The sequence below is a fragment of the Plutella xylostella genome, chromosome 15, assembly GCF_932276165.1.
Source record: "Plutella xylostella chromosome 15, ilPluXylo3.1, whole genome shotgun sequence".
Lineage (NCBI taxonomy): Eukaryota > Metazoa > Arthropoda > Insecta > Lepidoptera > Plutellidae > Plutella > Plutella xylostella.
In genome coordinates, this window is record NC_063995.1 from 225,789 (window position 1) to 239,538 (window position 13,750).

A 13,750-nucleotide genomic window follows, 5' to 3' on the forward strand; every position below is an offset into this window, starting at 1 on the left:
AAACCTTTTTCATAGAAACTTTGTTGACACGTGACTTTTTAACATGGAAAACGAATATTTTTTTTCGCGAATTTGCAAAACTCGTAAAACCAAAGTTGTTCAGAATGACCCCTTGAGTCATCCCCTTTCGGCTTAGTATACCCTTCGTATAACTTATTATCTACACTTTAATCTGTAGTTACCTTTCTACAAGTAAATACCACATTTGTTTAGAAATCTAATCGGGTTCCGAGTATGGAGAAAAGTGGCACCCCTATTAATTTCTACTCTTTCCTGGTGCTTTTACCAGTGTAATTAAAAATTATACTTACCCTCAAATCACTACTTGATAATTGTCAATAAAGTTGGCGAGTAAAAGTTTATCGACCCCCTGTGCAAACTTACATGTGTGCGTGTCACTGCGTGTGCTGTGTGAAGAGCATTGAAAACCCAAATTTGGCGGGGCATGTCACCTGTACCGGCCCTTAAACTTACATAATTTATACTAATTAATTATTTTTTTGTTTGTGTATAAAGTTTTATTTTCATTTTATTGTATAAATTTTATGTCTTATTATAGTTAATTAATATTGCATGTCTTTTGCCTATATTTTCTAATTTAATTTAATACATTATTTGTAAATGCTGTGCATGTCTGTTATGTGTGCACACTTCGGACCTAGGTACATTATTATAAACTTACATTTAATTCAATGTTTGTACAGTGCCACAAACTTATCTGTTCCGGTGACAGTTCATGTAAATGTGTAATATTTCTTCATTCTATAAGATTTTAAGTTTGCTAGTAGTGGTTATTCGCTCTTGTGGTTTCAATAAACCCATCTTATCTATATCAATGTATAATTCATTAGTAAATAATGAGATATGGATCAATTTAGTTAGCTTTCACCGGAACATATAAGTTTGTCGCACTATAGTGTGTGCTGTTGACGTGCCAATAAATAAATAATTAACTTTACCGGAAATAGGGCTGCTAGCTCAAAAAAAAAGTTCCGTTTCTACACCAAAACTCTACTCGCCTTACTTGGTCTTAACAGTGACGAGTCGAGTCAATATCATGGACTAATATTGGTGAGTATAGTTATAATAATATTGGTCAGTATATTTATAATAATATTGGTCAGTATACCTTGTTATAACAAGAGCATAGACCTAACAAGAGTGTAGATGTAGAGTAAAAATCACCGTTCTACACAGTTCCCTTCTTTTTCTCACTCAGCTCTACGGACGTTCATTCGTTCCTTTCCTTTATGGTTGATCATTCATTCACTCACTCAGTTGTCAACTGTCATTGTGTCATTTGCGACGTGTGGTTGTGTTCAACAGAATAATTTTTTTAATGTAGTTATTTTCGAAGAAATACGATAGATCTTACGACTAAAAATACTTGGATTTGCAGTGTAATAGTTTTATAAGTAAATAGTGATACCTATTTGTGAGTAACGAGCGGGGAAGTGGAAGTGAAAAATCGATCGCCTCTCGCAGTGTATTTGAATGCGTGTGTTGCACTCTAATTTTTTTTGTTGTTGCTGGAGTTGATTGTTCCGTGCCGAGTATTGATAATGGCAGGTGTGTGAGACGAGCAAGATTTTCCGATTTATGAAAGACGTGTTTTGTTGCGACGCCGATGGATATTTAGCAGGTGAGTGCTCGGTGGGTGGGATGCCGGTGGCATGGCGGCGGCGGCGGCGGCGGTGCATGCCGACGCGTCCGGCTGCCGGCCCGGCCGCCTGCAGCTCGCGTGCAGTCAGCAGTCACACCGCCGCCGCCGGGTCAGCACACCCCGGGTTCAGCAATCATAAAAAAATAAAATCGAATAACATAATTCAAATCTAAAATTAACAGACTTATTGTAGGCCTAGATGTATCAGCTTGTATTAAAGTATGCCACAGTCATACATATCTATCGAAAAATCGGGGCTGATTGTAGACATGACTCAGCCTTATCAATCAATAAATTTGAAACAAAACACTCAGCTGAATTATGAAATAATGTTAATGTTATTATCTAAGTTATAAATGAAAGAAGTGATACATTATTGCAAACTGGAAGCTTCATCTGGTTTGTGTTTAACGTGACATTATTTTGGCAGAGTATAAAGTAGTTTTAGAAGCTGCATATTGTTTTGTTTTGCATAGTTGCCTGTAAATTTTTTTATTTTTTTTGAGCTTACGTTTGGTTTTGCTTGTGTGGCAGCGTGCGGAGTGCCGGCCGCAGGATGATGGTGGAGACCATGCTCGAGTGTTCGCAGGACTTCGGTGAGTGATAGGTGCCACACACACTCTTTATATTGGTTAAATTATACATTCATAATGATTCTGAAGGCACAACTTAAAATTTCTGTATTACCACAAAAATCTTTCAACATTGTTTAACTAGTGTTTAAAGACAGATTTTTCAGGAGTTTGACAGCACTAAGCAGCTGTTAAACACTGTCTTAAGTATTCATGATGATATGGAAATACCCTGGTATCAAAACCTTCAATTATTTGTTTAAAATTAAAGTTTCTGTCTTATTTTCATCATGACAAATTATTATCCTACATAAATGTAAAATAAAGCATTAAATAATAATAATTACACAACACACACATGGTATAATTACCTTCAACAACTTCACTGAATAAAGTGATAACAATCTAAATCACTTTTACATACACAACAACTGTGCTCTAGATAGTTTCCTAAATAAAACATGCAATGATCAGAAGATCCAGATTCATCAGGCAGCCTCACTCATTTACTCATTCCTCATCTGATTTAAAGCATCAAGTTTATTTATTTTTGCTATTTTATTACATATTTCATGTAGGTTAATGCCAATATATTGAGCAATTTTTGTTTGAAAAAAGGAAGACCAAATGCTTAAAATGCTGAAAATTTAATGAAGTACATCAATGCACCCACTCCCAATAGGTATAATTCTTTAATGGTAGCTGATTATTATACCATAGCAAGCTTCAGATCAAATTCATGAATTTTGTACATTTAGGGTGGGTTGCACCATTTAACTTTAACTATTACAAACGTCAAATCCCTTGACGAGAGAGATCAATCTTCAAGAGATTTGACGTTTGTAATAGTTAAAGTTAAATGGTGCAACCTACCCTTACACTTTTTAAGTTTAACCAGGTGGTTTAGCTAAGTGCAAAGGTTCTAAACATTTTAAAAAGTACTTAGTATGTAAGTAGTTGGTTTTATGCAGCCTGCATGCTCAACTTAGTGGTATGTGCAGGAGGCATGTCGGGCGCCGGCGTGCCGCAGTGGAAGAGGGAGCTGCTGCAGCGGCGCCTGGCGCGGCCCCGCCCCCCGCCGCCCGCGCCGCCACCGCCGCCGCCCCCGCAGCGCGACGACGAGGACCTGCGCTACGGGCCCGGCATCGTCAAGCGCCTGCAGTCGCGCTACCTGTCGCTGGCGCTGCGCGAGCAGCCGCGCCGCCGCTCCCTGCGCCGCGCCGCCTCGCTCGAGCTGCTGGACGCGCCCGCCCCGCGCCCCGCGCCGCGCCCCGCCTCGCTCGCGCTCCCGCCCCCGCGCCGCGACTCCGTCAAGCGAGCCCGGTCCGTGGACGCGCTCAGCCGCCTGGAGCGCCGCCCGCCCTCGCCCGTCGCGCCCGCGCCGCCGCCCGCCGCCCCCGCGCCCGCCGCCGCCCCGCCCGGCGACGCGCCTCCCGCCGAGCCCGGCCAGCCCCGCGCCGGCCGCCCGCCGCGCCGCCCGCAGCCGCTGCTGCGCCAGGCCGAGCGCCCGCCGCCCGACCTCGTGCGCTCCGCTCTACGCAAGTTCGAGGGGAGCGGCGGGCGGCGCGGGGCGGGGGGCAGTGCCCCGGCCGCGCGCGTGGCCGCCGTGGTGCGCGGCCTGGAGCCCCGCGAGCCCAGCCCCGCGCCCGGCGAGCCGCGCCGCGTCCCCCGCGCCGCGCTGGACGGCATCGCGCGCGCCGGCAGCACCACGCGCTACGCCTTCCCCGCGACCCCGCCCCCGCCCGCTGCGCGCGCGCCGCTGCCGCCGCCGCCGCCGCCGCTGGCCGCCACCAACCCTGTGCTGGCGCGGCGCGTGGGCGTGATCCGGCCGCTGCCGCCCGCCGCGCCGCCGCCGCCGCCGCGCCCCGACCACCTGCGCCTGGATAAGCCGGCCCCGCGCCTCGCCAGCCCGGAGCCCGCGCCCGCCGCCCCCCCCGCGCCCGCCCCCCCCGCCGCGCCCGCCGCCCCCGCCGCGCCCTGGCGCCGCGCCTCGCTCGACGCCACGGATCGCGCCCACGACAGGACACAGTCTCCGGACCACATTACTTCTCCCGACAAAATTGTATCGCCCGAAAAGATGGTCTCTCCTGACAAAGTTGTATCGCCGGATAAAATTATTACTATAGACAAAATTATAACTCCAGACAAATGTCTCTCTCCAGACAAAAGTATCTCTCCAGACAAAATCATCCCTCTAGAAAAAATCATGTCACCAGATAAACTAATAGCACCAGACATAATAATAATTCCGGAAAAAATTATAACTCATGAAAAGATCCTGTCTCCAAACAAAATAACTTTTGCTGACAAAATATTGTCATCAAACAGGGTGTTGTCTCCTGACAGAATGTCGCCGCTGGACAAGACCTTTACTTCGGACAGAATTGTGAGCCCAGACAAAAGCTCCACTGTGGAAAAGACGACATCACCGGACAAGAATACCTCTCTGGACGACATACCCTTCATGAACAAGATGAGAGATGCGGAGAAGCGCTCGTCGGCGGAGGTGGCGCCGCTGGTGAACGGGCACGCGGGGGGCGCGGGGGAGCCGCGCGTCAACGGCAAGGCGTGCAAGATCAGCGCCGCCAAGATCGAGCGCGGCTGGAGCCCGGGCGAGCGCCGCGCCCCCGCGCCCGCGCCGGCGCCGTGGGGGCGCGCGGGGGCGGCGCGGGGGGCGCCCGCCGCCGTGTCCGTGGTGTTCAACTTCTCGTCGCGCGCGGAGGTGCCGGACTACATCGAGAACGACGGCGTCATCCTGCGCGCCAGCAAGCGCGACAAGCTCAAGGTCAGTGCCCCGCGCGCTTGCATTCCTGACCGCTGCTGCCAGGGTCTTGGCGGCAGCGGTCAAGATTGCCAGCTCGATGCTATCGATTTTATTGAACTACCTTTTGATTATTCTAGACTACATAAACATGTTAATCTTGTTTAAACTGAACCTTGTACATTGCAATTAGCGACTGATCGACTACATGTAACATAATCTATAATAACGTGTCCCGGTCCCCGGTACTACATCTTGTACCGTTGATCATTACAACACGCCCGCCCCCGCCCGCGCCCCGCGACTATAAATATCCGACACACATCCAGCACAGAGCCGGTCCATCAATTACTGTCACTGACATGTCTGTGCTTAGGTTAATACACCACATTCCATGTTTTACTACTTCTAATTATTTTATTACTACGAAACATAATAATACATACAACAGCTATATGTTGCTGCCTATTGATTGTGTTTACAACTCTTGATGAAATAATACCTCTATACAATAGTTGGCAAACTGTGTACCTCATCAGAGAGGCCAGAGCCGGGTCCCGCACGGCGCGGCGTGATTGACACTCCATTACGAGTAATGGGATGATCGTGGGGGCCTGTCCACTCCAGTGATGGGTTTTATAGGGGACTTCATTACGTGCATGTCCAGAAAACTAAACGTATTAACTATTAATTAGTATCAATGTCTCTGTCAAGTGAGTTGATGGTAATAACTCTAGGCGCGTGGCCTATTGTATTATCAGTGTGCGGTGCCGTCGCTCAGCTGTTGCTATCAGTAATGTGATTAGCGCGAGCACCGGGCACCGCGGGGTCGCCGCGGACTGCTCACACCGGACACCGCGGGGGCGCCGCGGACTGCTCACGGCTCTCACATGTTCCAAGCTAACAGCCAATTTTAAAATTCAGTATCTAGTTTTTTTACTAGTACTAGTAGAAATAATGAAAAATCCGGCATGGGCCGCCTATGTATGAGACCGATGTGGCGACACTGTCACAAATACACAATATACCTTGTTTCCTATCGGCCCTATCGGCTTCCTGCTTGACCTCTCGCTCTTATCTGTGTTTACGACGCATTCGGAATTAATTAGCGCACTGTTGACTGTTTATAATATACATATACAGGGTGTCCACTTTCTGGAAAGTCAGGGATAGTCAGGGAAAAGTCAGGGAAGCTCAAGGTGGTCATGGAAAGTCAGTGAAATTGATGGGCCACCTGGAAAGTCAGGGAAAAATGACTAGTAGAGCATTTTTTTGTAGTTATTTGCTTAAATAATTATTATTTTTCTTCTTCTATTTTAAACGTAAAATACATAAGTCATAAAATAAAATCTCGTTAGCCAGATTCCAGACAGAGTTCATAGTTTTTTAAATAGTTAAATGATGTCCCCTTAATTAAATTTCTTCCAAAAGAGTGTGACTCAGCTTGCCATTCTGAACAACTTTTGTTTTAAGAGTTTTAGTAGTTTGTGATAAAAATAAGCCGCCATATAACGTGTTGGTGCAGACGCGCTGTATCGGCACTCATTTCATCGATAAATTCTCATACTTTGCTCTGGCAGCGGGAGCGCATGCAGACGTGCCTCCACGCGGCACCTAATGATTTTTTCTAAAGCGTCGCGCCCATACGAAAATATTTGATTTCGGTTTCGTTTTAATTAAATAAATTAAGTACTCTATTTACAAAGCTAACACGCTTTATTCGAGTTATTTCGGTTTTGATGGCCCTAAGATTAACTATACCCCTGGCACTAGTACAAGTTTTATATACAAAATTTAAAAGTTTATTTTATCTACCTGCTTCCAACCTCGCGTTTTTAAAAAAAATGAGGAGCCTTACTTATAAAGCACTCTGTACTAATCCTACCATCAATAAGTGTGCTTTAAATAGTTCTAACTAACGTATTTTGCAATAATAACCAACGGTGGATCCCACTTGGGTTTCCAAAAACTTAATGACTTTTTTCCAAAGTAAAATTGCATTTTGAAAAATATGAATTATTTCTCAATTTTGCAAATACAAAAAAGAATTGCACGTTATGGCCAAATAAACGTATTTTTGTATTTGTTGTACAAAAAAATCAAGTAGGTACTTATTTAATTTAAACTTAATTATCATTGCTTTCAATACAGAATGTTGCAATAGTGGTAGGTGAACATAGCCGAAACGGGGTGACTCAGGGGGTCACTCGAAACAACTTTTGTTCTACGAGTTTTTGGAACTCGCTTTTTTTTCTAAACCTGACCTGAAAGTTTGTATGGAATTGCAAGTTTTTTTTATTGAATTTTATGTTTTTAAAATGATCTGTCTGAGTCACTCTCGTCTCTTTCGGCATGATATATACTTTATACACTTTTTATAAATAGTTTACGCTGTCGAAGTTTTTTTAATAAGTGCAAACAAATGAACGGAAAACTTTCAAATCAAGCTTTTGTTGATTTTGATCTCTGGTCAGGGAAAATTTCTGAAATGGTCAGGGAAAGTCAGGGAAAAGTCAGGGAATTTTTTGGAGCATTCTGAGTGGACACCCTGATATAATATATATTTATTGACGCTACTGTTAAGCGGTAATTGAAATATAATATTATTTATAACAATCCTAGCTAGCTGATAGTGATGATGGTCACCGAGATAACATCAAATAGCGCCCTACTTCAAAAACATTAACTGGCACGGGCCAGCTCATTGGTTGTTTATAAAAATATATTTCATTGTCGCTATCTCAAAGATCATAGACATAGATAATACATTCTCGATGTCCCCGCTGCATGTGTCTACGGAACCGAGACTCAGACAACGCCTGCTTTTGAGCCAGCTCATCTATTATATCATTTCATTGTGTTATTAAATCATTTTCTTAACTAGTAATATATTTTTATGTCATCGGTAGTAGGGTGTAGGAGTTTTTTGGGAAGTAGTGGTATGTGGAAGCCGCGTGCTGCGAGTGTGTCCGCCAGCCCGGCTCGTGCTGCGAGTGTGTCCGCCAGCCCGGCTCGTGCTGCGAGTGTGTCCGCCATCCCGGCTCGTGCTGCGAGTGTGTCCGCCAGCCCGGGCTGAGCTGCGGCATATTTCACGGGCGGCGGAGCGTCATTACGCGGATCATTTGTCTGAAGCCAAAATTACCATCTTTCTGTCTACTGCGACGCTGATTACACGCTGTAATTTAGTTTGTTTAAACAGGAAATGGATTAGAAATCTCGCTTAGACACGCCTGTGTAGTCGATGTTGCAAGTGAACTCTCTTTATGAAAACTTGTTTTAAATTGGTCATCAGATTTTAAACACGCAACGTACTAAAGTGTCTAACCTTGAGTTAAACTTTCATTTCCTCATCAATATTTTATCTCACACTTTGAAGGCCACTGGCTGATGCGGAATGCTATAAAATAGAAAGGGCTTTCAGATAGATATGGCATATGGCACCTCGAAGCTTTGTCAAACAGGGAAAGAGTTGGGCCGTTGTGTAAATATTTCTACAATATGTATAATATGATATTGCAAATTCGGCAGCTAAGATCAACTAATTGACCTTGTTGAATTAGCTATTAATTATGAATTAACTCCAAATATAAACCGCAAAAATGTATGTCACATTTTTATATCACACGAAGAATTAGCGGTCTAGACCGTATCTTTAATGATTGTAGAATGTCAAAAAAACTAAGTATTAGTTGCCAACGACACCCTCGGGTTGTGTTTTTGGGAGTGTCGTTTGTTAGAAATGAAATTATTGGTTAATAAAAGAACCGAGCGTGAGTGAAAAAAATGCTTTTGTTTGTTTGGCGTAGGAATTATACGTGTAAAATAAAATGCTTTTTTATTATGAAGAGATAGACGTGTGCTGGGGTCACGTCACATTCGTTAACATACCGCCGCGGCGGGGGCGGGGCACGGACCCATACTTTCTATCTCAGCTTATTGACGATGATGATGACAGCTTCTCCCGTTAGTCGGATCATGATGAGATAGCGTGAACCACCTTCCTTGACCGTGTTACCCTATTCGCTTCCTCTGCCCTGCCGATCGGCCAACAATGTCCGCTGTTGGACATTGGACACAGGTCACGAAGCGTAAGTAGCTGCCTCCTCGACATCGTCCTTCCTCGTAAAGTAAAGTGTGTAGGAAGTAGTTAGTTCATCAGTGGACCTGATCAACGTGGTCGTCACCTGAAGCCGGCGGGCCCGATGGCGCGGTGTTGATTAGTTTCGGAGATCGGTTTCTCCGCTCGACGCTCGCACGTGGGGACTTTCTCTGAGAAATACTGTTTTTGCATATCAGAATGTTGCGCAACAGGTCAACGAACGATTTCGCGGACTCATCTTGTATTTTTCTATCCATATTACAATGTTTTTGAAATGAATATGAACGTAAATTAATTCAATGTATTTAAATAGAGTTTGCACTCGATAGTTGTAGATATGTAATAGTAAAAAAAGTCAATTGTCCATTGTCCCAAAGAAACAAAGTCTAAAAAAGAAGAATTGTAACTCTTCATTATAATGTAGGCTGCGCGCTACAATCAAACTCTTTGTTCATCGCCACCTGTTCCTGTTGCTCTGTGGACGAGAAAAAAACTAAACTGTAGCGAAGCGACAGGTGGCGGGAGACTCGGCAAGGGGCTCTAGCTTTAAGTTTCAAAGCGCTCGCCGCTGCGGTATCTCGAGCTCTATCTCGTTGTATTAAACATACTGATTGCATGACAGCTCTCGTTCGTTCATTTTTAACCAAGCTAGAGTGGGCTCCCTGGGCCTGCGCTGTGGGAACCTGGACCCGCTCCGCAAGTCTCCGTCACTGGCTGATACAGATTATTACATACTTTACTTACTATAAATAAACAAACAACTAGGCTTGTCCTGGTACCAACATCCGTTGTGGACCGTGTAAGGTGTATGCAAGTAGTTTATCGATCGTAAAGCTAAATTAGTCATTGTCTGTCTCGTGCAAGTAAAGTTTTTTGGTTTATTAAATAAAATTTCCTTTATAGATTGGCGTAAAGTTCTCCGAAGCCGTTATAAAATTTAGGTTCCATAATCTACACTATTCATTATTATGACTAGTGGAGTATGTGATGCGTGCGCGCAGCGCCGGCCGCCGTGTCGACCAATGAACACCTTTCATTGGTCACGATTGAAAGTCAAGGCTGAGGCGAGCCGCGCGCGACGTGCCTATTGTTATCAAGCCATCGCTCCTTACAATCAACCACGACTTAATTATAAAACAACCTCATATCTTGATATTTCTTAACTTAATAAAATTATAGAAATGTACCATTTATGTCTATGGAACCGGTTTCTAGGCTAAAGTACCTCTAGCAATTTGTCATAAATCCAAAGTAAATACAGTTTCCCCGTTATGATAGCCGGTTAGGCATAATATGTGGGTCGTTTACCGCGCGGCTAATTATTTTAGCATTGTTAGAGCGAGTGTATGCGCGTGTGTGTGTGTGTGTGTCTGTGTGTTAGAGCTCGGATCACTTGCAAAAACTGCCGCCGTGAGTCAGAGGGGGTAACGGACTAACATATGGAGACTAATAGGTAAAAAAAAGGCAGCTAATTAGATGTGTTACGGTTATAGCGTACTAATGTAATGCGGCAGACGCGGCCTTGCGCCTCCGAATTCAATGACATTCATTTTAAAGATCCTTTGAATCAAGCAGCATTTACACACGGAAATAAATCTGCATTGAATTATAGATATCCATAATAACTGTCTTATATAAAGAAATTTATGATCCTATTATAATTATGATTAAGAATACATCTCATTTATCTCTCATTTATCTGAATTTAATCAAATGAAACTTATATTAATATGGTAAAAAGTACAGGTACGGTTAGTGCCTAGTGGCTTCCTACCGGGGTAAGGATTGTACCTATATTGTGTCAGGCAAGACTATCAATACGGATATGAGTGTTACATGGCGGTATTTATAACGTTATACGAGTATTATACCCGCCGCCGCCGCCGCCGCCGGCGCTGACGGAAGCAGCCGCATAATTACCACATCACTTTCTACCACTATCTAACAAAACCTCGCACTCGAGTGCTGCGGGAACAATCGCTTTTTGCCACAAAACCGCTCCCATGCAGATGAAATAAGTAATTGTGGTTTGTGGCGGGAGTTTGAAAATTCATCCACCGACTGGACTATGTTCTGATTGAATCGATTATGTGATTTCGCAATCGAATGCCAATTAATAGCATTGGGAATGTGTGGCAGTCAGCGGAATTCTTCCACGTATATACCTACACAGTTGAAAATGTCAACATTTGCATTGTATTGCGTTTTACACAAATTTTATGTAATGTTTGGCCTTCCAAGAGTGTCATTTTGCACAAAAACCTTCACATTTTAAATCAAATGCTTATGTATAAAATATCTAATCCTATAATTGTTATCTCCCAAAATGTTTATTCAGTTTTCAATCAGGTAACTTTCGTCCAATGCTAAGACTTCTTCCTAGCAGACTCACACCCGGCGCTCGCCATCCAGAACTTAATATTATAGTTAACTATTAATGTAATGTAGAACTAGAGAGTGTTGGTTACAACAGTTTACCTCTACCGTGGAGGAAGCCTCACCTAATTGAGCGGAAGAGCGTTTAACGAACTTCCTTCACGCCGGTTTCATAGCGCGCCTTCAGACATCAGGGTGTAATTAATGATGACAGCCCCAGCGGTGGCGGCGGCGGCGGCGGCGGCGGGTGCTGAAATCTGTGCCAACGCGAGGAAACCTTAGAACATACACGTGTGTGGCCACAGCTGAAGTGTCTGCTGTGTCTGGCAACAACTTAGCTCTTACGTAGTGCCTTGTAAGAGTTACACTTGAACACACTATATTACTATAAGAAATTGAGGACTTGCTTAATGACTGTTTAAATCAAAATTTTATCCATTTATATTTTTGTCATAAGGTGTTTGAGTGCCAACTGACAGCGGCGTGATAAGGCCATGTTTTGGCATTGAAATACTGTCGCATTCCCATATCAAATGACGGCAGCGCTTTGTACACCTAGAGCGCTCCTGTCCCTTGGGCCGTTTCCCCAGCCGAGGGAACTATATTATATATTATTATATTGCTATATTATATACTCCATTCATTATATTACTCCGGGCCAACCTGAACGCCAGTGAATTCTGGCAGTCGGAATAGTTTAGTCAACTGCTTCTCCAGACAAATCACAGACTGATGATAAGATTAAGATGTATCGTTGTAAACTAGTCATATTTAAGAAGTCTTAACGTGTATGTGACAATGACGATATCATTGTTGATGCATTTGTAGGTAAGGACGGTTTGAAAGCGAGCGTTTTCACTGGCAGTGGCAGGGCATCGATGAGTTTCACCGACCGTCCTTCTCATTAATAATATATGGGTGTAAAGTGAAACTCTATTAAGGCTATCGTATTAATGATAGATTAGGGCTTAAATTAACAATAATATATATAACATTGCCAGCTTTATGTATGAACTTGCCATAATCTCACTTGGATCTTGTACACAGATAACCCAAGGCTCGCGCGATTTTAATAACACTTTTTAACTAGATTTTTATGTGTAAGTATAAAATATTAATTACAAAAACAACGTAGCTGCCTGAAGAACCATCTATTAAACCTATTATTTAATTCAGGGCATGTTAGTGAATGTAACGACCCGTGTCGCTACCCGTGAGTATGATTCCGCGATGTTATCTCGACGAGAAATCATTTTAGTTTCATTCCTAATTTGCTTGAGGGCATTTTCATAAGGACAATTGCTTTAAACATAGTAGTCTGTCTGTACCAACAATACACTATGATACTATAATAACATTTTACTTATTTCGAGCTCCGGTTGTAGCTCAGCTCAGTACATCTGCAGACCTCTTTTGCAATGTTTTTTCCTTAAATGATGCTCCGCCATATGCGATGTGGGACTCGCCTCATCTCACGAGGGTGCATCTATTTGCCCGAGTGCTGGAGGTTGGTCCCCTGTCCGGTAGCTCGGGCCGGGGCACATTGTTTTTGTTCTGTTGCATTCAGTGGCTTTCCTGTTGTGGGAACCGGCCCACTGCATGCCGGCGTGTCAGCCACATCACTTATGTACTTGATGTAAAATTCAACGAATAATTACGTGTAATGGGACTGGATGAATTTTAATTTTATTTTAAGAAGCCATATTTCAATTCAGTAAGGTGTTATGTATACAAGATTTCGAGGAAGGCAAGCTTTGTTTAATTAATCAGATATTGCCATCAAAATACATATTATTACTGTGAGTCTGGTGGACTGCGGTGAAATCTCGCGTGACTCGCCTGACGAGTGCCAAATATCTCAGTAGGATGAGATGTGCGTACCGCCGCCCTCGCACACTGCCGTGTCGGTGCAAGTGGGTTAGCGCGAGTGATTGCGAACTGCTTTCATTTTTTATTGAGAAGCTGTTGGAAGTGTCGGCGATGCGATCTGTCACTCCTTTCTAAACTAGAGGCTAGTGCTTTTGCTGGAGGACGATAGATTTAACTCTACATGGAAAATATGTACTTAGGTATAAAAAAAAACACGCACTCACGCCTTGTACTAAAGTACTCCCTTGCGGGGTAAGCAGAGGTGCATTGCTGCACCCACTTTTCGCCAGAGTGTTATGTTAGTCCCAATGTAATAGGGGGCGGGCCTATTGCCATTCTACGGGCACATCCAAGACCCGAGAACAAATATCTGCCCCAGCCGGGAATCGAACCCGCGGGACCATCGGCTC

General features: G+C 44.0%; 1 protein-coding gene across 2 annotated transcripts in view; it reads left to right on the forward strand.

Annotated features, from left to right (window-relative positions):
* The first annotated feature begins 1,263 nt into the window (after positions 1–1,263).
* Positions 1,264–13,750, forward strand: part of LOC119691239 (vegetative cell wall protein gp1) — a 31,153-nt gene continuing 18,666 nt past the window's right edge. For both annotated transcript variants that reach the window (XR_007267067.1, XM_048625684.1), the window contains exons 1-3: positions 1,264–1,642; positions 2,198–2,259; positions 3,237–5,020. Coding sequence is in view for 1 of the 2 variants with exons in the window: in XM_048625684.1 (XP_048481641.1) it covers positions 2,220–2,259; positions 3,237–5,020 (1,824 nt within the window). In the remaining variant the exon portion in view is untranslated. The remainder of the gene's footprint in view (positions 1,643–2,197; positions 2,260–3,236; positions 5,021–13,750) is intronic.